This window comes from Odocoileus virginianus, chromosome 11 (genome assembly GCF_023699985.2).
Source record: "Odocoileus virginianus isolate 20LAN1187 ecotype Illinois chromosome 11, Ovbor_1.2, whole genome shotgun sequence".
Classification (NCBI taxonomy): Eukaryota; Metazoa; Chordata; class Mammalia; order Artiodactyla; family Cervidae; genus Odocoileus; species Odocoileus virginianus.
Window position 1 is genome coordinate 7,809,973 of NC_069684.1, and position 26,861 is coordinate 7,836,833.

Below are 26,861 nucleotides of genomic sequence, written 5' to 3' on the forward strand. Positions count from 1 at the left end.
TTCTTCTGTGTTCCAGGTTTCAGGGCTGTGGGTGTGAGGAGGTTGGAACTGGTGGTACAACTTGTCTGACTGTGCCTGGGGGGCTCAGGAGGCCCCTCCTCTCTCAAATTTGATGCCAGATGGTAGAGAGGATCAGTTGGGGGGCCTGACACTGGCATGTTGTAAAGGAATGCTTTCCCTGCCCTGGGATGCATTTTTTTGGGTCCCAGGGGAAAAGGGGCATGTTTTTGGCATTGCTCCTAAGTAGAGGGCTTCCCCGGTGGCTCAGTGGTAAAGAGTCCACCTACCAAGCAGGAGATGCAGGTTCGATCCCTAGGTTGGGAAGATCCCCTGGAGAAGGAAATGGCTACCTCCAGTATTCTTGCCTGGGAAATGCCATGGACCAAGGCGCCTGGTGGGCACTGGTCTGTGGAGTCACAAAGAGTTGGACACAACTTAGCAATTAACAACAACAATCTAATTAGAGAACAGGAGCGTCTGTGCCCCGTGGGCCTGGAGAGAGGTTAACTCTGTATTGAGTTAGAAGAAAACCTTTAACCCTTTCTCTAGAGGGCACTGTTGACATTTTAGGTAGAACGATTCTGTCCCACCCATTGCATTGTTTATGATCTTTGGCCCCTGCCCATCAAATGCCACAGTTACCTCTTGGCAATTGTGTTGTCCTTGGGATGACCAAAAATGTCCAGCAATTTCCAAACATCCCCTGGGGAACAGTGCCACTCCCAGTTTTTTGTGTTTTTTTTTCGCTGCCAGACTATTGGATGGCCACAATCTCATCTGTCCTCTGTGAAGAGACCATGACCACATGGGGCTCTTGTCCTGATATATTTATGAAAATGAAACTCTAATCGTTGCCTTATCTGATCAAGTTGACACTTCATTATCGACGTGATGGATGTTCATTGCACAATGTTTTTTTCCCCTCACGATCTAGTTTACAATTCCTCAACCTGAGTTCTCCTACCAAGGGAGTTTACAAGCACCTAAGCCATTCAGAAAACTAAGATTATGGCATCTGGTCCCATCGCTTCATGGCAAATAGATGGGGAAATGACGGAAACAGTGACAGACAATTTTTTGAGGCTCCAAAATCACTGCAGATGGTGACTGCAGCCATGAAATTAAAAGACGCTTGCTCCTTGGAATAAAAGTTATGACCAATCTAGACTGTATATTAAAAAGTAGAGATGTTACTTTGCTAACAAAGGTCCATTTAGTCAAAGCTATGGTTTTTCCAGTAGTCATGTATGGATGTGAGACTTGGACTATAAAGAAAGCTGAGCACTGAAGAATTGATGCCTTGGAACTGTGGTGTTGAAGACTCTTGAGAGTTCCTTGGACTGCAAGGGAGATGCAGCCAGTCCATCCTAAAGGAAATCAGTCCTGAATATTCATTGGAAGGACTGATGCTGAAGCTGAAACTCCAATATTTTGGCCGCCTGATGTGAAGAACTGACTCACTGGAAGAGACCCTGATGCTGGGGAAGATTGAAGGCGGGAGGAGAAGGGGACGACAGAGGATGAGATGGTTAGATGGCATCACCAACTCAATGGACATGAGTTTGAGTAGGCTGTGGGAGTTGGTGATGGACAGGGAAGCCTGGTGTGCTGCAGTCCATAGGGTTGCAAAGAGTCAGACTTGACTGAGCAACTGAACTGAACTGAAGCCAGGAGGATGGGTGACTAACCTGTGAGGCTGGACCCTGCATATGGACCTGCATCCCAAAGGATATGAATGATCACAGGGGTGATGATAGTAGTTACCACAGGACTTCAGGGGAGAGTGTGCAAAAGAAATAAAGTGCTTAAAGTGGAAACTTTGACCCTGGGGGTCCCAGGGACTCAGAAAGTTGTATTTATTGATGGAGCTGGCTGGGCCAAGGGAGTAGACCCTTCCAGCCTTGCCCAGATGGCATTTTTGCTCCTGGAAACCTTGAATATGGTAGTTAATCCCTAGGGTTGTTGCAAACCAGTGGCAAATGCCAGATGGTGCCCAAGATAGAAAGAAATCCCCGATGTCAAATCTGTCACCTTCCCCAGTGTGTCCAGGGAACCTGAAGAGGAAAGACGGGATGCAGCCAAGACTTGCATCCCCTTTGCTATTAATTATTACCCTCCTGTGGGTCATCTGGACAGGTTCTCTTTTTTCTTTCTTCTGGCCCATCATTCTGCCCTCCCACTGATTCACCATGAAGAGATGCAATGTTCTATCAAGTGTGCTTCTTGTTGGCAAGGCTAATTTTGTCAGTTCAGAGGATGGGACTTTTAGTTAAAATTAGTTTTTTGGCTTTTCTGTATCATCATCTATTTTGTCTGCCACCCGCGTGCCCTGGGGATAATTAAGAATTGCCTGTGAGCATCTTCATTTCTCCTTAAGTCTTTCTAGCTTATTGGTTCCAACAGCCCATGCCTTTAACGTTCTTGTTAGTTCTCTAAATAAATGAACTATTTCTAAAGATTGAACTGTAGTGTGTCACTTCAGATTTTGCATCTTCCCTCTTGTCTCTGAGATCAGAGGCTCCTTTATATTTGTTATCATTCTGACTTTTGTTTTTCCTAAGCCGAAAGAGGAACTTACTGAGTCATGTAGCTGAGAAAGATACTGGGGTAATCAGAGAATCAAAGGAAGAGTTGTAGGAACCAGGACCTCAGGTGATGGAAAGAGGATCCCTGTGTGTCCGGCACTCACTCACCTTGGCGCCTCTTCCCTTGCTGTGTCTCCTGACCCCCCAACTTCTGTCTCCTGCCTCCCACTAGACCCTGACCGTGGTCAGTACCAGGGAACCTGGCTGACCAGGAAACCTGATGGCTAAATACAGCCCTGTTTAGCAACCCAAGGCAAGGAGTATTTTTCTTGCTCCTTATCTGTGTTGATTATTTAACATTTGTTACCATTTCCCACAAAAGGAGAACCACTTTGAGCTTTAACCAGGCAACCTGCGCTCTTCTGTAATTGACACTAAAAGGGGAAAGATCAACAGGGTCTTTGAATTCCCATAACAGGGTATAAAGTTGGGGAAGCCTGATGGGGTTTAAACGGAAGTTCCTCATGTCCCTTAGACATCAGCTGTGTTAGCAATTGCACCCGTACCAGAATTATTTGGGCACATTTATGTGGATTACAGCCATCCGTATTTTCTTGATCTATTATTCTAGATATTTTCCCCTTCCTCTCTGCTTCCTCTCGCCTTCCTTCTCAGTCACTGCCAATTGAGTCAGAAACACTCAGGAAGTATCTTCCTCTGTTCAAAAATGCAGGAACTGGCAGATTACTGTCTCCTTATTCTCAGAGATTCTTCTTTCAAGTCGCTCAGTCGTGTCCGACTCTTTACAACCCCATGGACTATATAGTCCATGGAATTCTCCAAGCCAGAATACTGGACTGGGCAGCCTTTCCCTTCCCCAGAGGCTCTCCCCAGCCCAGGGAATAAACCCAGGTCTCCTGCATTGCAGGCAGATTCTTTACCAGCTGAGCCACCCAGAAAGCCCAAGGATACCAGAGTGGGCAGCCTGTCCCTTCTCCAGGGGATCTTCCTGACCCAGGAATCGAACTGGCGTCTCCTGCATTGCAGGTGGATTCTTTAACTGAGCTATCAGGGAAGCCCTCTCAGAGGTTAAGAGTGCTGATCTCCATTTCCATTACGTGCTTCATCTCCATTTCTCCTTCATAACCAGTGTAGTTATCTCTGATCTGGTCCTGTTTGACAGCATCTGCTGTACTTGCCTGTAACCTCTTAGAGGAGGGGAGAGACTAGAGGTCATCTTGTCTGGTGGTCTCTAACCAGGGGCATGTCCGCATCGTCTAAAAGCTTTCCAGAACAACCAGGTGCAGGCAGACAACTTAGTCAAGTGCCTGCTGCACAATTGAGAAAGCCACACCTCTCACATATGGTGGCAGCAAAACCATGCTCCAGAATAATGCTGGAGGAGAGAGCCATGAATGGGGAGCCATGGGGAGCAGGTATATCTGAGCATGCAGACCAGACCTGGGACTGGCGGGAGAGAAACGGGCAGGGGTCAGGAATTCATTTCTCAGCACTTTTCAGAGGACACTGATCAGGACTTTCAGAATAGCCACAGGTGATCCTCAGCAGGGTCGCCAGGAATAAGTATTTCCTGCTGAAGACTCACCCTCTGGCTCAGTCCTTTTGCCTGCTATAGATTTGGGCAATTTAGAATTTTGTTTGCCACTGGAGCACAGCTGAAATCAAATGCAAGTGACTCCAGAGATGGGCAGGCTTCAGGACTGATCTCTGGGACCTTTGCTCCCTCTCTGTATCTTCGGCTTAGGCTGCGGTATTTGTCAGAAACCCTGGGTTGTGCTCTCCCTGGTTCTCGTTCTAAATCTGCAGTCCTGAAGGCCACTCACAGTGCACATGCTGATGGGATCTCAAACACACCAGGCACATCACGGTGATCTCACTCAGTAGGGTACCAGAAAGATGAGCCCTGAAGAGTAAAGGCTTTGTTTTACTTTATGAAATCCCTGAGAAAATATTACAAGGGGAAGAGAAGTGCAATGAAGACCTTGGATGGATGAGCAAAATTCTTTACCATCATTGCTGGAAAACATCTCTCCAGTTCCTGTGTATTTCCAGTGCTGGGACTAGCCACGATTCTCTCATGCTGCAACAAGTTCACTGTCAGTGGGTCTGGCACCCTGAACTCTGATCCCAGAAATGGGGTTGGCGTGTCCTGATTCTGCTGCATGCTCTTAATGGGGTTCCTCCTAATAGTGGGTCAGATTTATGGGGGAGGGGCTTCCCGGGGTCTGGGTAACTCCCTCAGAAGATCTCCCTGATCTTGGCCTCATTACATGGCGTTGTGCTTGTTGTCGTGCAGAGCAGTTTAAACAGTTCTTGTACCTACAGCTTTAACGTGTAGAAAATGCGTGGAGCCATCTCAGCTCGATCCTAAACAACTAGGTTCGGTGTTTGTGTTACATGTGTCAGAAGGAAGCCCATTTTGGCAGTAGGAGGTAACTTGGGAGTGTGTCACTGCTTTCTGTAGACCAGAATGAGCATCTTGTAGGAATAGTAATTTTTCAAAAAAACAAAAAGCTGTTTAAATAACAGTCTACCTTGGGCTCTAGGAGGAGGCATCCTGAGCTGGTAACAGAAAGGCTGCATGACATCTCAGCCCGATTTTTTCCACCCTTGTGATGGGATGCCTTCTTGCCTTTTTCCCCCAGGCCCAGTTCCTCTCCCCAGGAGCTCGCCGGCGATTGCACGCTGCTCTTGCCTCTTGTTCCACCTCTATGTTGATCCTGTCCAACCTGGTGTTTCTCGGGGGCAGTCAAGTCGGGGAAATCTACTGGGATAGGATCTTCATACAAGGTAAGTTGCTGTTTTCAGACAATTTCTTGTTTTCCACATTTATGCAGTTGGTATCACATATGGGACAGGAGGAGGCATTCCTTGCCTTGTCCGTGGTGTGTGACCTATACAAATACCAGCCTGGGGCAAAGTCCTGGGTTTCGCTGTGGCTTTAGCAGTCTGCTATTTTGATGTACCTCTTGTTGGCTGTGCTGATACTTGACTTCGAGATGTACCATCCAGCTCTCTCAAAATCTGTCTTCCCCTCCTGCTAAGTTACATCTCCAATTTAAACATTTTTCCTAATCTTCCCTACTGTCTGTAGATCAGCCTTCATTATACTGCAGAGTCTGACTTTGTTCCACTGACGACTCTGAAAGTCCTACCAGGAGAATGTCCTAGAAGCCCCTCTGTGGTCTCCTGCTGCTGTGGGCACAGTGCCTGGTTTGCCACACCTCTTCGTTGTGGCTATTTTTGTCTGGACACTGGTTTGCCAGCACCCGCAGCCAGCCTCGTGTTTAACGAACATGTGTTCAGTGTTCATATATGTCTCCATGCCCACAGCAGCGTCACACCTGCAGCAGGCAAAATGCTAGTTGGTGGGCATTGTTGTGAAAAGACTGCATTAATAGTTGGTCATCCTTTGTGGTCACAATCTCCTTTGGGCTAAAGCTGAGCTTTACATCATGTCCTTAAAAGAACTGGAAGAACAGGAACGACACAGGCACATTACTCAGCCAGTTCACTGTGTGTTCAGAGCCAAGATCCCTTGTTCTCTTGCCCTGACCAGTGACATGGTTTTGTGCTTTTGGTTTGGCAAATTTTGCCAAGTGGTGATGATGTGGCCCGGTCGTGGCTAGGATGTTATCTCCACCTCTGGGTCCCCAATGAGCCAGCGACACTTTTCACATCAGAGATAGCCTGACACAGCTGCATGGTCCCAGGATGCCAGGTCGTGTGTGTAAACTGTGGCAGGCTTGGGTGAGCCAGGCTCAGGGACCAGGACAGAGCCCTACTCTGCTTTCATCTTGTCATTCCCATACCCCTTTGATCTCGCTCTCAGAGAAATGTTTTCACCTATAGTTCTTGAAAAGACCAGGTAATTGGTATGTGGAAGCTGTCCTTGAATGAGGATGGGAGGTAATGGGGCACAGAGGACTGAAAGATAAAAAAACCTTTCTTGAGGTGGGCGACAGAGCTGTTGACTTTTCTTGCCTCCTCCCACCATGCCTAGCACAGTGCAGAGACCACGATGACTCTGAAAATGCCGACTCGGGTTTTGCTGGTCACCTGAGCCAGAGGGCTCTAATCTTGGCTTCAGTAAATAAACACTCCAGGTGTTCGCTGCTTGCAAGGCACTGAAGAGACAAGGGTGGAAGAAGCAGCACAAATGTGGGAGCCAGACGTGCAAACAGATATGTGTCCATAGAGTCAGATCGTCGCTGGGCCAAGTGCACGAGGGACTGCTGGAGGTCGCAGGGTGGAGGGCTGACCTTCCCATGGAAATTGGGGACATTGGAACTGGAGTTTTGAGCAGTAAGTCAGAACTTGCCAGATAAAGAAGGCAGGTGCGTGGGGGAAATTAATATTAGGGGCTTTGTCAGATCACCCCAAACTCTCAGTAATTTTTTTCCCCATAGAAGTTTATCCCTCCAGCAGTTCAGTGAAGGTCCAGAGACGTTTTCAAAGCGGTAACTTCAGGACCTAGACTGTTTTTGTTCTGATTCTTCACCTTCTTGTTCTGGCATCATGGAGGAGACGAGAATATGGAGGGGGATGGTGTCACCAGGTATTAAATACCCCACCGGAAGTGACACTAGGCATCTCCATTCACAGTCCATTGGCCAGAACCAGTCACGTGACCCCTAGGTGCAGGGCAGGGAGACGTGGGGGAGCACACAGTACAGTGGACTGTGGCGTGGCAGGACAGGGCGCATGAGACAAGCCCTGGAGGTACCCAAGAGGCAGTTAAAAAGGTGAGCTGGCATAGGGGAGGAGGAGGGGACAGAGCCACTGCGATGTGGGAGACGGGGCGTGAAGGTGGCGGGTGAGGCCATGGGAGTGGGTGCAGTTGGCCGAGGAGCATGCCCAGAGTGAGCAGAGACTGGGTGGGAGGGAAAACCTGGGAATGCTGGCCTTTGAAGGGACAAAGAAGAGGTAGTAGCGGTAATATGTTTTCCCTGTTTCTCAAAGGCATGAAGATCAAAGCACGATTTGTCCTGTCCCCCGTGGAGCTAATACCCGGCACACTGGGGAGTGGGTGTCAGGGCTCTGAACTGCCTGGTCTGTTTCTGGTTTGTGGCTCCTATTGTGATCTGCGACTGGATCGCTCTGTGTCCACCTTGGAGCTGGGCGCCTAGAGTCCCAGGGGAATGCTTCTCTGAATCTGGAGGGCTCTGGGTCCGTTCCTGTCTGGGGTCTGAGGCCAGGGAAGCTCAGTTCAGAAGGCATTGTCTATATCAGAGATTGTTCACATCGGCGTGGCCCCATCCCAGCATCTGTCCCATGGGCCCCCTCAGTAAGGGTAGGTTTCCTGGGGTTTTGGCAATTACATCCTTGGTTTCCCACTGTGGATCTTTTGTCCCCGAGCGATAGAATTTAGATATTTCTTGGAGGAATGTGAACCAGATGGTGCCAAACCCACTATCCTTGAGGAGTCTGGATTTCTTTTCATAACAAATCTGATTGACCTGATAGAAGATTAGTATTAATATTCATGTTTTGGTACAACAGAATATTCATGCATTTATAGGATGCTTCCTCAGACTCTCCTGGGGATATCATGTTAGCTAAAATAATAATAATAAAAAAAAATCTGAATTCTGAAACTCATTTGGCTCCAAAGGGTTCAGATGAGGGACTGTTGAGCTGTACCTGAAGCTGCTGATGGATGAGCCAGGATTTTGACATCCTAGTTGTCTCTGGCCGCTTCCTTCAGCCACGTGATCAGGACCTGTTTTTCCAAGACCCATCTCTATACATTGAGGAAAAAGAGACAAAGCGAGTGAGGAGAGGTCTCTTTGTAGTGAATGGAGAGCAGTTAAGCTCAGTCTTCAGATTTCCAGGTTTCATGGGGAGGTAGCCCTTCCGCCAGGGGTAACCACCCTGGGCCCTCTGTGCCTTGTTGGGCTGGAACTTGCCGAGACAGAGGGGGGAGTACGCCACACCCTCCCAAGGTTCTCAAGGGGCACGGGGATCTTGGAGGAGGTTACCAGTGCCCCTCAGCAAATGGGATATGGATGCACACACGTCTTTGAGGATAGCCTCATTCATTCTCAGGAGCCTTTGCCTAGGATCACTGATGTCTCTAGAAGTATCTCATGATTAGCCTGGAGGAGCTGTCTTAAGGTCGGTATCTCCATCTCCAGTTCACTGCTTTAAACACAGATTTGTTTGCTTTAAGCTACAAAGCTTGTTTTAGTAAATATCTAAATATTTAGCTTACATAAATAGCTCTCTCCTGATCTCTACGCTGTTGGTGATGTGAGACTATTAAAACCAGACCCTTCTCTTTCTGCTGTGCACAGTGCCCTGCTGTCCTTAAAAGTGGGCAGTGCCAGCCACGGGATAGAAATGCTAAGTGACCCTCTGGGGCTCTCCTGCATGTCACACACAAGCCATCCATGTTAGTGTTATCTGTGCTGTGGAGATTGGAAGAGTGATGTTCAGTTAATTCAGTGGAGAATAAAGATACTATATCTTTGCCTTCAAAGAAAATCCTCCAACCTTTACTGTTGAAATTTACCTCAAGCCACTTGAGGAATGTGAATATTTAAGCCTATTTTATATGTATTTACAGGAACTTAGCTGGGTTTAGGGATCTGAAGAACTGTGGCTGAGGATTTGGTCCCTAAGCCTGCTGTAGAAGGGACCCTGCTGTGTCTTGCCTTGCAGAGGCAAACTTCAGTGGCTCTGAAAAGCATTTGTTGATGGCAGAAGCTTGCTCACTTCTGTCTTAAGTCCTTGACATTGGAGTGTAAGTTGATTTCTTGAACAGGCAGTTGATGACTACTCTGTAACTCAAAAGCATTGTAGCATTACAACTCTGGATCTGTGAGACCATAAACCAACTGTGTCTTAAGCATCCCAGCAGTGCTCTGTCATCTGGGCACAGTGAGGAGGAAAGGCAGCCGATAGGGATGGGTATTTAGAAAAGAGCTAGATTTAGAAAAGGCAGAGGAAGCAGAGATCAAATTGCCAGCATCCGTTGGATCATAGAAAAAGCAAGAGAATTCCAGAAAAACATCTACTTCTGCTTTATTGATTACACCAAGGCCTTTGACTATGTAGATCACAACAAACTGTGGAAAATTCTTCAGGAGATGGGAATACCAGACCACCTGACCTGCCTCCTGAGAAATCTGTATGCAGGTCAAGAGCAATAGTTAGAACCAGACATGGAACAACAGACTGGTTCCAAATTGGGAAAGGAGTATGTCAAGGCTATATATTGCCACCCTGCTTATTTAACTTATATGCAGAGTACATCATGAGAAATGCCAGGCTAGATGAAGCACAAGCTGGAATCAAGATTTCTGGGAGAATTATCAATAACCTCAGATATGCAGATGAAACCACCCTTATGGCAGAAAGTGAAGAAGAACTTGATAAAAGTGAAAGAGGAGAGTGAAAAAGCTGGCTTAAAACTCAACATTCAAAAAACTAAGATCATGGCATCCGGTCCCATCACTTCATGGCAAATAGATGGGGAAACAATGGGAACAGTGAGAGACTTTATTTTCTTGGGCTCCAAAATCACTGCAGATGGTGACTGTAGCCATGAAGTTAAAAGACGCTTGCTCCTTGGAAGAAAAGCTATGACCAACCTAGATAGCATATTAAAAAGCAGAGACATTACTTTGCCAACAAAGGTCTGTCTAGTCAAAGCTATGGTTTTTCCAGTGGTCATGTATGGATGTGAGAGTTGGACTATAAAGAAAGCTGAGCGCCAAAGAATTGATGCTTTTGAACTGTGGTTGGAGAAGACTCTTGAGAGTCCCTTGGACTGCGAGGAGATCCAACCAGTCCATCCTAAAGGAAATCAGTCCTGAATATTCATTGGAAGGACTGATGCTGAAGCTGGAGCTCCAGTGCTTTGGCCACCTGATGCAAAGAACTGACTCACTGGAAAAGACTCTGATGCTGGGAAGGATTGAAGGCAGGAACAGAAGGGGACGACAGAGGATGAGATGGTTGGATGGCATCACTGACTCGATGGACATGAGTTTGGGCAAACTTCCGGGAGTTGGTGATGGACAGGGAAGCCTGGCATGCTTCAGTCCATGGGGTCACAAAAAGTCAGACACGACTGAGCGACTGAACTAGAACTAGGGATGGGTATGTGCTAGGAATACATCTGGTGTAAGGGCACTGAGAGCTTTATAGTGTCGTCTGGGTGCAGAGTTGTGTTCCTTTTGAAAAATCCATCTATTCCTGTCAACAGAAGATGTGAATTTTGTAAAAAAAAAAAAAAGGCGGAGGGTGCTAATCATTTCCTAATTGTGGAGCCACGGATTCTGTGTTTGTTGGAGGTGGTAGAGACCTGGCTTCCATCAACCATTCTCCTGCCTGACTACACAGATACATGTCTTAGGGTACATGTAACACACACACATGTCACACACACACACACACACACACACTTCCCCTCTTTCTTGTTGCCTGATCTAGGTTGGCAAACTCCATCTCAGCACTTAGCTCCTGCGGGGCCCCTGTACCAAGGCAAGGAAAATTTGGTTGTTTTCCCTCCAGATTGCAGTGAGAGATGAACCCGTCATTTTCTTAGACAGGTCAGAACCTTTACATTCTGCATATTTGCTTGCTGTCTCTAGCAGAGAAAAGGGACAGTATATTTTCTCCCTGACTACTAGCTTGTCCAGGCAGTTTATTCATCTCCCGGCTCAAATGGCTCTGGACAGGCATTTCATTTAAAGCGAAGTTGTGATACTGCACTGGAAATTCTAGAAGATTGTGGTTAAAGAGAAACTCATTCCCCTCATATCTCATTACATTCTTGGGACTGAATTCCATCTTTGATGAGAGAAGATAGAGGGCACATGTCACTCACTGTCTCAGGCATCTTCTTTGTGTTGACTTGTTTCATCCTCTTCACTTGCCCTGCTCTTGACATGGAGTTTTCATTGCTCTGATTGTTTCTGCTTCTGCCCCACTGAATCTTATGCAATTTCCTGAAGGATTTGAGGAACAAGAGCTTCCCACCCATTGTATTGGTGGTGATGTCAACATGTTGATATAAATTAAGCGGTTTATACATGGGTTGCCCATTTGTCCATTATGGGCCATTCTTGGAGTCTGGATTTCAAGACTTTCAGATGCCTCTGTTTCTTCTTTCATCTCTGCCACGTGGTCACCCAGACGTTGTGGGCATCATCTTTCCTAAAAGTATTTCAAGCCAAGACACTAGGCATAGGGCATGAGGAATAGAGAGTGAGAACTCTTATCCAGAAGTACACCTGGGGTTATGTTAAAGCTGAGAGAATTTCTATTAAGATATCTTGAAAGGAGTTTGAATCATTGTTCATCTAAGTCCTACTTTCTGTGAGGTCATGTGACACTTTTTTCTGTTAACTAGGAGTTCTTGTGAATTCATTTGAAAAGAGTTTTATGGAATTTGGGAACATTTTTAAGTGTCTTTAAATAGAATATCAAGTGAAGACTAGTATGGTTAGGCACCGTTCATTGTAATCAAAAGAAAATTTTGATTCTTACTGATTTGAAGCCTCTACCTCTCATTGGCCCCCAATTATATATATGCAGTGTGAGATCCAAATGCACATTACAATCAGATTATTATGTCTACACTTTAATACAATATGTCAATTAAAGCTCAATAATTATATGTCAGTTATTTCTCAATAGAAAAACACATTACAAACATGGTAGTAGAATTAAACCAAAATAATTTTAATAAAAATTTAAATAAGTCCCCTTTGTCTTCTAACTAAATCTTATATGTACTTGATACATAAGAGGATGTCTGCAGCAGGATTCCCAAGTCTGAACTCCAAGGCCCACACCAGGAAGTCATGGGATTGCTGTGCAGGTGTGGTTTCTGAAATGAACACCCATCCTGGAATTTATGTTATTGTTTGCTTATTGCAATTACTGTTATATTGTCAAAGGGGTCAGACACAGCTTAGCACCTGCTCTGCAGCTGAGGACAGGAGGAGGGCTGCCCTGGCGGTCACAGGGACCGGGACCCTTCCACCTCATTGTCTCCTCAAGTCACCACCAAATAGTTTTTACAGTGTTTGAAATGAAGAATATTTAATTTGGAAGGCAGTACCAGTTTTGTAACAAAAGGCAGAATGTAGTGAGAGTCGTCGTTATCGGGTGCCCCAGGTTCCGGAGCAAATCCTTCTGTGCAGTAGAACCCGTCGCTGAGTTTGTTTCTGTTTGCCAGTGTACCGGGCACTGGCTGCTCGCATTATGCTGACACGTGTTCATTTCCTGTGGCCACTGTCACAAATGATCATGAACTTGCTGGCTTCAGAGAGCGCGGTTTTATCTTCTTCTGTTCCTGAGGCTTCCCAGGTGGCGCTAGGGGCAAAGAACCCGCCTGCCAATGCAGGAGACCTAAGAGATGCGGGTTTGATCCCTGGGTTGGGAAGATTCCCTGAGAAGAGCGTGGCAACCCACTCCTTACCTGGAGAATCCCATGGATGGAGGAACCCCGTGGGCTGCAGCTCATGGGTTCGCGAAGTCGGACACGACTGAAGCGACTTAGCTCGCATGCGCGTTCTGGAGGCCGGAAGTCTGAGATCAGGCTTGCTGTGCTAAAGTCAAGGCGTTGGCAAGACTGGTTCCTCCGGAAGCGCAAGGGGAGAGTTTGATTCCTTGAGCGCTGGGGGCCAGCTGCAACCCTTGCCTCATGCGCTGCTGCTTCTTCACATTCAGGTGTGTACCATCTTCAGATCTCCTTCTCTGCATCCTTTCTGCTGCTCTCATCTCAGCACCTGCCGCCCGACTCCTCCTGTGTCTCTCCCGTAAGGACCCTTGTGATTATGAACTCCACCTGGATAATCTAGGATAATTTCCCCATTTCAGGATCCATCACGTGATCACACCTGCAGTGTCCCTGCAAAGCCCAGTAAGCTAACTCACGTGAGTGCCAGGGTTTGGGACGTGGCCTTCCGTGGGGGAGCCGTCTCTTCTCCTGCCACGGCACAATCCAGTAACAGTTGCTATTTCACAGAACGACCCTTTTGCAGCACCACAGCACTAGCTTCTTTCTCAGGAAATTTGATTATAAAATAGCAGTTTGGATACGCCGCTAGTCTTATTAAAATAAGAATCTGACTGTGGAAAGAAGCGATGCTTAATTTCACAGAAGTACACATGTGAGATTTGTTGTCTTAAGGGTATTTGGAGAGCAGCGTAGGGAAAAGCTGCAGTTTTACTTGCTCAGTGTTTGCACCCCCCTCTTTGGAACCAAACCTCTCTCACCTCACTCTCAGTTGGCGTCAGTCTGAGATCTAGGGGTCAGCACGTGAGCGGGACTGGCCCACCCTGATGGTCCATCTCCCCACTTGGTGCAGTTGGAGTTTCTGTTGGAAATTGTCAGGAAGGAGAAGCTCTCTTTCTCTTGTTGCAGAGCTGTCAGGATATTGGCCCGGAGCTGTTGGGAGCCCTCTTGCTACTGTCAGGGGAGAGCCAAATAGAGAAGGAAGCCGACTTTGAGGAAAGCAGAACTGAATGTTGGAAACTGTCTCAGAGATCATATCCTGAGACAGGCCACTGCAACATACTCCTAAGCACTCTAGAGTTAGGAGTTCCCGAAGCCGACACATACTTTTCAATTACAAAAGCTGTTATTTCTTCTTCACTCATTTCGTGTTGGGAGACAATTTCCAAGGCTCTCTTGTGTTTCTGCATGTCTTATGCACAGATCCATTGACTGCTTCTGTTCCAGGCTTTCTTTCCAAGAATGTTTGTATAGCAAGCGTCTTTGGAAGGTGGAGATGGTGTGTTGCTCTGAAGTAGAGGGTGTTTGATTACTGTCCAGTTTAATAAAAATAATCTCCCTCTGGGGCAGAGGTCAGGCAAGGCTTACGACAGGACAACTTACTGCCTGTTATAAAATACTTAGATTCTTATGGCTGGGGTTTATCTCCTGTAATATGACCCTCTACATGTGCAGGTCTCGCCTGGCCCTCTTGACGTTGCATTGTGGCATCTTGGGCTCAGGGAAATGGCACAGATGCTCTGGCTACTGTTATGGCTGAGTAATAAAGTCCTTCATCTCTGTCCCAATAGTCTCGTGTCTTCTGCCTACATGCATGAAACTGGGAGACTAATTTGTTGCAAGTAGAGTTAAATCTCAGATGCTTTACTTATTGACAGTTCAGTTTGGTTAGGTTTCTGCGACTTATAACCAGAAGCATATGACTAATGTAGCTTAATGAGATAGTGTAGGAGGCATATACCACTGTTACAGGTCTTTGTTGTGGTTGTTGTTCAGTCCCCAAGTTGTGTCCAACTCTTTGCGACCCCATGGACTACAGCATCCCAGGCTTCCCTGTCTCTCACCATCTCCTGGAGTTTTGCCCAAGTTCATGTCCATTGAGTCAGTGATGCCATCTAACCATCTCATCCGCTGTCATCCCCTTTTCCCTCTGCCTTCAATCTTTCCCAGCATCACGGTCTTTTCCAATGAGTCAGCTCTTTGCATCAGGTGGCCAAAGTATTGGAACTTCAGCTTCAGCATCAGTCCTTCCAATGAATATTCAGGGTTGATTTCCTTTAAGATTGATCTGTTTGATCACCAGGGGACTCTTAAGAGACTTCTTCAGTACCACAGTTGGAAAGCATCAGTTCTTTGGTGCTCTGCCTTCTTCATGGTCCAGCTCTTGCATCCATACATGACTACTGGAAAAACCATAGCTTTGATTATATGGACCTTTGCCAGCAAAGTAATGTCTCTGCTTTTTAACATACTGTCTAGGTTTGTCATAGCTTTCCTGCCAAGAAGCAATCGTCTTCTAATTTCAGGGCTGCAGTCACCATCTATAGTGATTTTAGAGCCCAAGAGGAAATCTGTTATTGCTTCCACCTTTCCCCCTTCTATTTGCCATGAAGTGATGGGATCAGATGCCATGATCTCAGTTTTTTTTTTTTTTTAATATTGAGTTTTAAGCTGGCTTGTTCACTTTCCTCCTTCGCTCTCATCCAGAGGTTCTTTAGTTTCTCTTTGCTTTCAGCCATTATAGTGGTATCATCTGCATATCTGAAGTTGTTGCTGTTTCTCCTGCCAGTCTTGATTCCAGCTTGTAACTCACGAAGTCCAGCATTTCGCATGATATACTCTGCATAAAAGCTAAATAAGCAGGGTGACAATATACAGCCTTGTTGTACTGCTTTCTCAATACTGAACCAGTCAATTGTCCCATACACGGTTCTAACTGTTGCTTCTTGACCCACATACAGGTTTCTCAGGAGACAGGTAAGATGGTCTAGTCTTCCCATCTCTTGAAGAGTTTTCCAGTTTGTTGTGAGCCACACAGTCAAAGGCTTTAGCATAGTCAATGAAACAGAGGTAGATGTTTTTCTGGAATTCCCATGCTTTCTTTATGATCCAGCAACTGTTGATCATTTGTTCTCTGGTTCCTCTGCCTTTTCTAAACCCAGCTTGAACATCTGGAAGTTCTCAGTTCACATATTGCTGAAGGCTAGCTTGAGGGATTTGAGTGTAACCTTCCTAGCATGAGAGATGGCTGCAATTGTCCAGTGGCTTGAACATTCTTCAGTGCTGCCCTTCTTAGGAATTGGGATTAGGGTTGACCTTTTCTAGTCCTGTGGCCACTGCTAGGTTTTCCAAATTTGCTGACACATTGAGTACAGCACTTTAATAGCATCATCTTTTAGGATTTTAAATAGCCTGCTTGAAATCTGTCACCTCCACTAGCTTTCTTGGCCGCAATGCTTCCTAAGGCCCACTTGACTTCACACTCCAGAATGTCCAACTCTGTGTGAGTGACTACACCATCATGGTTATTTGGGTCATCAAGATCTTTTTTGTACAGTTCTGTGTATTCTTGCCATCTCTTGATCTCTTCTGCTTCTATTATATATGCACCATTTCTGTCCTTTATTGTGCCCATCTTTGAATGAAATGTTCCTTTGATATTTCCAATTTTCTTAAAGAGATTTCTAGTCTTTCCCTTTCTGTCATTTTCCCCTATTGCATTGTTCATTGAAGAAGTCCATCTTGTCTCTCCTTGCTATTCTCTGGAACTCTACATTTAATTGTAGGTGTACCTTTCCCTCTCTTCCATGCTTTTCACTTTTCTTCTTTTCTCAGCTATTAATAAAGCCTCCTCAGACAGCCACTATGCCTTCGTGCATTTCTTTTTCCTTGGGATGATTTTGTTTGCTCCTCCTGTACAATATCATGAACCTCTGTCCATACTTCTGTCCATAGTGTCCAGAGTTCTTCAGGCACTCTATTTACTAGGTCTGATCCCATCAATCTATTTATCACCTCCACTGTATATTCATGGGGGATTTGATCTCAGTCGTACCTGACTGGCCTGTTGATTTTCCCCACTTTCTTTAGTTTAAGCCTGAATTTTGCTATGAGGAGCTTATGATCTGAGCCACAGTCATCTCCAGGTCTTGTTTTTGCTGACTGCATACAACTTCTCCATCTTTGGCTACAAAGAATGTAATCAGTCTCATTTTGGTATTGACCATTTGCTAATGTCCTTGTGTAAAGTCGTCTCTTGTTTTGTTGGAAGAGGGTGTTTGCTATGACCAGTGTGTTTTCTTGGCAGAATTTTGCTAGCCTTTGCCCTGCTTCATTTTGTATTTCAGGGCCAAATTTGCCTGTCACTCCAGGTATCTCTTGACTTCCTGCTCTTGCATTCCAATCCCCTGTGATGAATAGGACATCTTTTATTTATTTATTTATTTTTTGCTGTTAGTTCTAGGAGGTCTTCTAGGTCTTCATAGAACTGATCAGCTTCTTTGGCATTAGTGGTTGGGGGATAGACTTGGATTACTATGGTGCTGAATGGTTTGCCTTGAAAATGAGCTGAGATCCTTCTGTCACTTTTGAGGTTGTACCCCAGTACTGCGTTTTGGACTCATTTGTTGCTTATGAGGGCTAGTCCATTTCTTCTAAGGGATTCTTGCTCACAGCAGTAGATTAATGGTCATCTGAATTAAATTCACCCATTCCAGTCCATTGTAGTTCACTGATTCTTATGACGTTGATTCTCTTGCCATCTCCTGCTTAACCACCTCCAGTTTACCTTGCTTCCATGGAGCTGACCTTCCAGGTTCCCATGCAGTACTGTTCTTTACAGCGCGGATTTTACTTCCGTCACCAGACACATCCACAACGGAACGCCGTTCCTACTTTGACCCAGCTGCTTCCTTCTTTCTGGAGCAATCAGTCCTGTGCTCTTCCCCAGGTGCGTATTGGGCACCTTCTGATCTGGGGAACTCATCTTTCGGTGTCACATATTTTTTGCCTTTTTTATACAGTTCATGGGGTTGTCATGGCAAGTAATCTGGACCGGTTTGCCATTCCCTCCTCCAGTGGATCACATTTCGTCAGAACTCGCCACTATGACCTGTCCATCTTCAGTGGCCCTGCACAGTGTGGCTCATCCCTTCTTTGAGTTACATAAGCCCCTTCGTCAGAGCAAGACAGAGATCCGTGAAGGGGTCCAGATCCTCAAAGGGAGCGTATCTGGGGAGATTCTTTTATACTGAGTCACTTTTTGGTATAATTTTTTTTTTTGCTTATGTTCATCCTAATAAAGTAACTTTGAGGAGCTACATACCCCACTGTGACTTTTAAAGTAAGTACCTAACTTCTTCTATTGTAAATTTAAATAATTATAAAAGACCTAATTTTTGTCATATTATAAATGCTGATGTTTAAATGTAAAACTGATAGCTCTAAATAATATAAATTATAAATAACTTAGTGATTTTATACCGACCGTCACCCTTTTAAAAATATAAATGAGCAAGCGCTTCTTTCACAGTATTTCCTTGATATCATATATCTATTTCATTTCTTCTGTAGAATTTTGTCATCTTAGTTATTTCTTTATTCAACTATCATACTTCTATGTAGCATTGATTTGTTTTTCTGTCACCATAAGGCTAAAATATAAACATTTTTCTCCTGGGTCAAGTTATCATTACAGTTCTTATTAATGCATAACTCAAAGGTGATACTTTTGATAAATATTAAACGTAAAAAGTAAAATTTCTCTTGAAATGGATGAAGTAGGGATTTGTGGTTATTTGATTAAAGCAATTATCTAATTGTTGCTTTAGTTTGTTCCACTATTGTTAAGCTTTTGATTTAAAATATAATAATAGCTTAGCAAAGTGCTAATAATCTTAAGAATTTTCTCTAGGCAAATACACACATATATCGAGCACCTAAAGGATGCTTCTCATGACCCCTGCCAGTTACTGCCTTGCCTTATTCTGACATGTAAATGCATAGCTTTCTTGAGTAGCTGGTTTGTTTGTTTAATGCACGTATACATATATTATATGATTCTACAAAGAAAGGGAATTACATAATATATATTCTTTTTGTCTTACTTGTTTTTGCTCAGTATCATGTTGAGAGAGTCATCCATATTTTGGAGTGTGGTTATAGATTTTTTCCCTGCTTATTACTACTATAAAGTGTTTCATTGTGTGAACATGCCACAATTTGTCCATTTTATTGCTGTTGAACATGATAGCGGTAAGGTCCTATGGACTGTCATATATATGACATGTGGTGAAGATCTGTGTGCATTTTTGTTGGGTTTATAACTGGAGAGGGATTGCTGGGTCCCTGGGTGTGTATATATTCAGCTTTCGTAGACGTGGTCAAATAGTTTCTCAAAATGTTATACTGATTCCCTTGAGGGTTTTACATCCTAGAGCAATATCCTGAATAAGAAGAATGAGGAAGCAGCTTCTCCTTTGTTTGTTTGTTTTTTGGTAAAGTGAGATGAAAGCCATGTGTCTGTGTGTGTGTGTGACAGAGAGGGAGAGGAGGAGGAGAAAGGGCAAGGAGAAACTTAGCCTCAGATTAATTTTTAGGATCTGGAAATTCATTCTTCCAAAGTTTTCCATGTTGTTTAATTGTATGCATTCCCAGTTTGAAGACTGCTGCTCTATAAAGGAGAGAAGGTCACTCTGTCCTTTGAGTCCCACCTCCTCATCTTTATTCAAGCCCAAAGGAAAAGAAGTGTTAATATGAACTAGACAGTGGTTGAGCATAACATGCATCAGTTAGCCACTGCTACATAACAAACCACCCCAAAACCTAGTGGCTTAAAAGAACAAGCATTTGTATAATGCACAAATCTCTGTGCCAGCTGGAGTCTGGCTGATCTGGGACAGCCGCATGCATCTATCTGTGGGTCAACTGTGGTTGCACTGGATTTGCTGATCTTAGCTGGGCTGTCGTGTCTCCAGGACCTTCACCGGGATGAACTGGCTGAGTCAGGTCTGCTCTGCGTTGATTTCTGACCCTTCAGCAGACCTGGCCCGGCCTGTTCATGCGGTAGTCATAGTGGTTCAAGAGAGTGGACAGACAGTGTGCAAAGCTTTTCAGGCGCAGAACTGGCCCGTAATCAGTCCTGCTGCATCCTTTGGCCAAAGAGTGTGGTGTACTAGCCCAGACTCAAGGAGAGAGGAAATAGATTTCATCTCCTCATAGGAGGAACTGCGAAATCATGTTGTGAAGGGCGTTGATACAGGTAGGCGGGAAGGACTGTGACTGACCACGGTTGGCAATCTATCTTAACTGCTTATGCAGAGGGGCCGAAGAGCTGTCGCAGGAGCGTGGTCATTTAAGTGAGCCCACGAAATCTGATCCCAGTTTGTCATCTCTCCCCTCGGCCTCTTCTTTCCAGATTCTCTCCCTCTTCTCCCTGCAGAGACTTTCTTTGCCTCCTGTGTGGTCACTTGGACCCTTTGGTTGGTTTGGCTGGGGAAGGGCAGGAGTGGGCCTGGGAGCTAAGGCCTTGGCCAGTTCTGCATCTTTCTGTGAAATAATAGGTGACGTGTGTGTGTGTGTGTGTGTGTGAGACAGAGAGGGAGGTGTCCATACTGTTAAAAGCCTGGGACATTGAGACATTCAGGCTGATCTGACTTAAAGGAGCTTCCCAGTGGTCCAGCCTGGAGTCCACATAGGGTGTGGGGCCAGAGCCCCAGCTGCTAACCAAGTTTTCCTTTCCTTTTCTTTGCATAGATGCCTAGGCTATGTAGAGTTTCCTGAGTTCTCTGACTCAGTATGATTAAATGCCTCTTAGTAGTGTCCATTATTACTATTTAAGCTCTTAACTGTTTCTTAAGTAATTTCCAGGGCACTAGTTCAGTTGGTTTTTCTACAGCCCCCTGTGAGATAGCTTAGGCAGACATCATCCCAGTGTTGCTAGTAACACAGTATTGCTAATAACCGAGGTTCAGAGAGGTCAGGAAACTTGGTTATAGTTACGCAGCTAGGAAGCCGAGGAACCCGGTGAGTCAGAGGCCTTTTGACTCTAAATCCCATAGCTTTACTCATGCCGCCGTGGCCTGTCTGTGAGGCCTGTGCTATAACAGGAGACCCCCGTTTTCATCACAGAACATCCCCGAGTGTCACTGTTGGAGACAAAGTTCCGGGTGCCTGGCTTGTTCTTCTGTTTCTGATAGTCATCAGTATGGGGGTGGGGGAAGAGATTAGACCTCCAGTTTCTGGAGCTGATAGACCAGCCCCCTGACCCCTGGATGGGTGGCCGCTAGCTGGTCCATGTCTCTCTGCAAGTAAAGCCGTCTCCCCTTAGCTTCAGTTTCCCTTTCCTCAGTTGCCTGTTATCAACTGTGATCTGAAAATATTAAATGGAAAATTCCAGAAATGAGCGATTCTTAAGTTTTACATTGCATGCTGTGCAGAGTTGGTGTGGTGACGTCTCCTGCCGTCATGCTCCATCCCACCCGGAACATGGATCATCCCTTCACAGAGCTTGTCCCTACTAATCACTTAGTATGGGTCTTGATCCCCAGGTCAGCTCTCGGTGTTACAGTGTTCTGTTCAAGTAACCCTCCTTTTACTTGATACTGGCCCTGAAGCGCAAGAGTAGTGATGCTGGCAATTTAGCTATGCCAAGGAGAAGGCAGTAAGTGCTTTAAGTGAAAAGGTGAAAGGTTTTGACTTAATAGGGGAAGAAAAAAATCATATGCTGAGATGCTAAGAGCATCTTAGAATGTAAGATGTATCTTCTTACATTCTAAGTAAGAATGAATCTTCTACATGTGAAATTATGGAGAAGGAAAAAGAAATTCATGCTAGTTTTGCTATTGTACCACAAACTACAGAAGTTATGGTCACAGTACAATACAGATGCTTAGTTAAGATGGGGAAAGCATTAAATTTTACAGTAAGATATTTTGAGAGAGAGAGAGACTATATGCACATAACTTTTATTGCAGTGAGTGAACATGAAAGTCACTCAGTCGTGTCCAACTCTTTGCGACCCCATGGACTATACAGTCCATGGAACTCTCCAGGCCAGAACACTGGAGTGGGTAGCCTTTCCCGTCTCCAGGGGATCTTCCCAACCCAGGGATCGAATCCAGGTCTCCCACATTGCAGGCCGATTCTTTACTAGCTGAGCCGCAAGGGGAAGGCCTTTATTACAGTATACTGTTAGAATTGCTGTATTTTATTATCGATTGTTGTTTACCTCTTACTGTAAACTAAGTGCCTCCTTTGTAAATTTAACTTTATCATAGGTGTGTATGCATAGGGGAAAAGAACATCTATGAGATTTAGTACTATCTGCAGTTTTAGGCATCCACCAGGGTCTTCGAACATGTCTCCTGCGTGCAAGCAGGGACTGCTCTAGTTTCATCCTGACCTGCACAGGTGGTGAAGGACTCTGGCTCTCCTGACCCCAGCCCTCAGGGTGTTGGTTTTGCCTCTTTCTGGCTTACTCAGGCATTGCACTAGCTTGCCCTTTGCTTCTCATCATCCTTGCTCAGGCCAAGAAAGCAAGAGGGAAAAGATGGTTTTGTTTGGGCGTGCTGTCTGGATTACCAAAAAACCCAAACAGTCTCAGGAATGGCTGTTGGAAGAGCCTGTGATCATGATGTATTATGTTGTGCGGTGCTAGAAATGCAGCAGAAGGCAGCAGTGTGGGCTGGTTGTGGCTATTTTCTTTGCAGTAAATATCAGAAAATGGAATCCATCTGGGTGAACTTTCCCTGGCCTTAGGAATTCTGTCGGGCACTGCGGTCCTCTCCCTGGAGTGTAACTAAAGCAGTCAAGTATTCCCCTGAATACTCAGTAAATGAGAATGAAAACTATGAAGAAAAACTTGTCACTGTCTTAAAGATAGGAAAAAAGCAGAGTCCTGTTTGGGGTGCACCTGTGTGGTTCCACACAGGATTGTTCGAGAGTTAGAGCTTCCTGCCAACAGGCATTTGAGTCTTACCTGGACCATTTTCCTCTGCTGTGACCCTGTGATGGATTCCTGCAGCCTGTCAGCTGCCCCCCACCCCCAGCTGTATTTCCTGCTGCTGTAGAGTATTCTTTACAAGGGAACCTACTTAGAAGAGCATGGCAGAGGGGGTGCTATGGATTGAATTGTGCCTCCAAAAAGATATATATATGGAAGTCCACATCCCATGGCGTTGCTGATATGGGAAGCAGCAGGTAGAGATAGCTGGTCTGGAAGCCTACATCTCCCTACATCAGGCTGGTGGATTGAGGCTTCCAGGGCAGGCGGGCAGGGCCGATGCTCCGCTCAGGAGCTGCCTGGCATCCAGCAAGCCCCAGGCTCGAAGCCTCCGTCCCCTGGTGCCAGCCCAGCAGCATGACCGCAGTGCCTCTCTGCTCCCCGCTGTTCTCCTCTGGGTATTGTCACACTCCAGCTGCTGCCAGCTCTTGCCCAGAGAAGGAGGCAGCGGCTAATTTTAGCCCTATTTAGGTCTCTTGGCAGCATGTCTCAGGACTTTTATTTATTTTTCTGGTGGCATTTTCATGTGACCTTGGAGAGGGAAAAAAAAAAACAACAACTGATTATCTGTAAAATAAAAGGGAGATCGAACATTCTGTTTTAAATGGAGATTGTGTTCCTTTGCTGTTAGAAAGGGCTTCCCAGGTGGTACCAGTGGTCAAAAACCCGCCTGCCAATGCAGGAGATGTAGTGATGTGGGTTTGACCCCTCGTTTGGGAAGATGCCCTGGAGGAGGGCATGGCAACCCTCTCCAGTATTCTTGTCTGGAGAATTCCATGGTCAGAGGAGCCTGGTGGGCTACAGCCCATGGGGTCGCAAAGAGTTGGTCTGAAATAACTTAGCACACATGCACGCTGTTGAAAGACTTGCAGGGGCCAAGGGTATATACCAAAGGGGGTTCCCTATAACTTACTCTGGCTTTTAGGGGGAGCAGAAAGCGAGTAACTGAGGGCTGAGCTAGGGGACAGAACGCTCTTCCCAGAGATGATTAGGAAGATGTCTCTGGCTTGCTTGGAGGTGGCCAAACCACCCGGTTTATGACATGAAAACATGGAATTTTGCTTGATAAATCTGATTTACCGTTCTGCCACGTTTGTCTACACAGTGGGTGAATGGAAACACTCTCACTTGTCTTGGTTCCAAGTTGGGTTTCCTATATGAGAAGGATTTTGAGCACGTTTGTTGTGTGTATCCTGAGGGCTGTCAGTCACAGAAGACCAAAAAGATGTCAGATAATGTAATGAGTGGTATTACTTGGCTGACTTTCAAATGACAGATGCAGACAAATGGTGGCCACACAGATCTGTCTTTGGAGCCATGTCTTTCCTCGGAAAGGCATTGTTTCCTGAGCTAGAAGAAACCAGATAACTTATAATAAAATGGTTTTCTGCTCCAGTTTTATCCTTCTGTTTGTGTCCACAGTTACCTGTCACTTTCTCATTTTTGAGGCTTGCCTCTAGATTACTTTTCTCACTTCATGGCTGCCTCAACAAGGTGGCCGGAGGGGTTGGGTCCTACTTTTTGCCTTGCAGTAAAAAAATGCTACCCTGGGGAGGAGCTTACTAAACGAAGCAAAAGTGCATGGTAAGAAAATAAGACATATGAAAATGGTCTCTGTCTATTTGATTCAGGAAAAAGAGGCACAGTGGTCAGATGAGTCTGAATAAGGCTAAAATCATTTTTATTTTTTAATTAAAAAATTTTTTTTTATTTTGGCTGTGCCTGGTCTTAGATGTAGCACATGGGATCTTTCATTGCATCATCCATGCCCTCAGTTGCAGCATGTGGGTTCTAGAGATCCAACCCGGGCCCCCTGCACTGGTAGCATGGAATCTTAACCACTGGACCAGCAGGGAAGTCCCTAGGCTAAGGTTTTTTTTTTTTTTTTTTTTTAACAGAGAACATTACTTAAAGGAAAGGGCCTTCCTGTATTCCTGCTGGTCATTGTGCTGGATGCTTGGGATACAGTGAAAACCAAATACGGCAAAATATTTCACAGTGCCTTGGGACATAATGCTTAGGGACACAGTGCTTTGGAGACAGAGAGGCGAATGGTTGACTTTATCTTCTGGGTGAGAAACTCACTATGGAGGAGGTGACAGAGTTGGGCTTAACGGATGAGTAAGTATCAGCCTTGGGGGATGGGCACAGCTTACCCAAGGGCATGAAAGCATAATATTGCACATCCAGGAAACTGCAAGCATCTTAGGATCACAGCAGGAGAAGATGAGAAGCTTGATGTCAGGGAATAGGCTGATTGCACCAGGAAACGCCAGAAAGGTAACTGGAAAGCAAGGTAATGAAGGCCACGCCTGCCATGCCGTGGAGCGTGGGCTTCAACCTTAATAGGTTGAAAATAGGGTTGGGTCCCAGGCAGACTTTGGCAAGAGAGTGGCACAGATCTGATTTTTGAAAGATTGTAGAGGTAACATGGAGACCGATTTGGAGGAAAGCAGTACTAGGAATAGGAAGGCCAGCCACGTGCGGAATGACAAGGGCTCCTGGTGTCAGAGGACAGGAGAGACGGAAGAAGGGACCTTCAGAATTCTCCCACAGCAGATTTTAGGGAGTCACTAAGTCTTCATGTTTGTGCAGTTTAATGTTTTGGCCCCTGAGTCAAGGGCAGAAATACTTGAGGTTTATCCACCGTTTTTGTAGCTCCTCCTTGTTCTAAGTGAAAGCCGTTCAGTCGTGTCTGACTCTTTGTGACCCCGTGGACTATACAGTCTGTGGAATTCTCCAGGTCAGAATACTGGAGTGGGCAGCCTTTCCCTTCTCCAGGGTATCTTCCCAACCCAGGGATCGAACCCAGGTCTCCCACATTCAGGAGGATTCTTTACCAGCTGAGCCACCAGGGAAGCCCTTTTGTAGCTCACACAGATTCATTTCTGAATTTTGGAGAAAGAATGGCCAGTACACATTTTCCCTCTGTTTCCTTACCTTTGCCCCTGAAGTAATATTGGTAAAATTATTAACATTGTTCTGCTCACATGGCCCCTTTTTCTTCTATCAAAAATATTTTGGTGGATATCTACATGCTAAAGAATGTAGTTGGACTCTTATCTCATCCCATATATAAAAATTAACTCAAAATGCATCAAAGACCTAAATTGTAAGAGCAAAAACTATAAAGCTCTTGCAAGAAAGTATAGGGATCAATCTTTGTGACCTTGGATTAGCCAATGGTTTCTTTGATATGATACCAAAAACAAACAACAGAAGACAAAAACAGATCAATTGGACATCATCAAAATAAAAAGTTTTTGTGGTTGAAAGAACATCAAGAAAGTGAAAATGCAACCAAAATACAAGAAAAATTTGCAAACCATATATCTGATATAGAATTTGTGTCAAGAATATATAAAGAATTATTATAACTCAATAATAGCAATTTAAAATTGGCAAAGGTGATTAGACATTTATCCAAAGAAGATATTCAAATGTCCAACAAGCACATGACAAGATATTCAAAATCATTAACCATCAGGAAAATGCAAATTAAAACCACAATGAGATACCACTAAGATGGCTGTAATAACAGATAAAAAACGGAAAATAAGTGTTGGAGAGGATGTAGAAATATCCAAACCCTCATACACTGTCTGTGGGAATATAAAGTAGAAAACAAATGCTCTGGAGTATAGTCTGGTAGTTCTTCAAAAAGTTCAGCATGGGGACTTGCCTAGTGGTCCAGCAGTTAAGATTCTGTGCTGCTACTGCAGGGGGTGTGGGTTCAATCCCTAGTTGGGGAACTAAGAGCCTACATACCACACAGTGCAGCCAAAAAATAAAAATGAGTAAAAATTTTACTTAAAAAAAGTTAAACATTGAATAACCATATGGCTCAGCAATTTAATCCTAGGTATATACCCACACCAAAAACTTTGTATATGAATGTTCATAGCAAATTATTGATAATAGCCAAAAAAGTAAAAACAGCCCATATGTCTATTGATGAATAGATAAATAAGATACAGTATAGCCATACAATGGAGGACTTCACAGGTGACTCAGTGGTAAAGAATCTGCCTGCCAACGCAGGAGACATGGATTCGACCCT

General features: G+C 45.0%; 1 protein-coding gene across 7 annotated transcripts in view; it reads left to right on the top strand.

The window, feature by feature from the left end:
- The window catches only part of HHAT (hedgehog acyltransferase), a 367,616-nt gene that overhangs the window by 284,400 nt on the left and 56,355 nt on the right, over positions 1-26,861 (top strand). For all 7 annotated transcript variants that reach the window (XR_011490224.1, XM_070473890.1, XM_070473893.1 and 4 more), the window contains one exon: positions 5,192-5,336. Coding sequence is in view for 6 of the 7 variants with exons in the window: in XM_070473890.1 (XP_070329991.1) it covers positions 5,192-5,336 (145 nt within the window). In the remaining variant the exon portion in view is untranslated. The remainder of the gene's footprint in view (positions 1-5,191; positions 5,337-26,861) is intronic.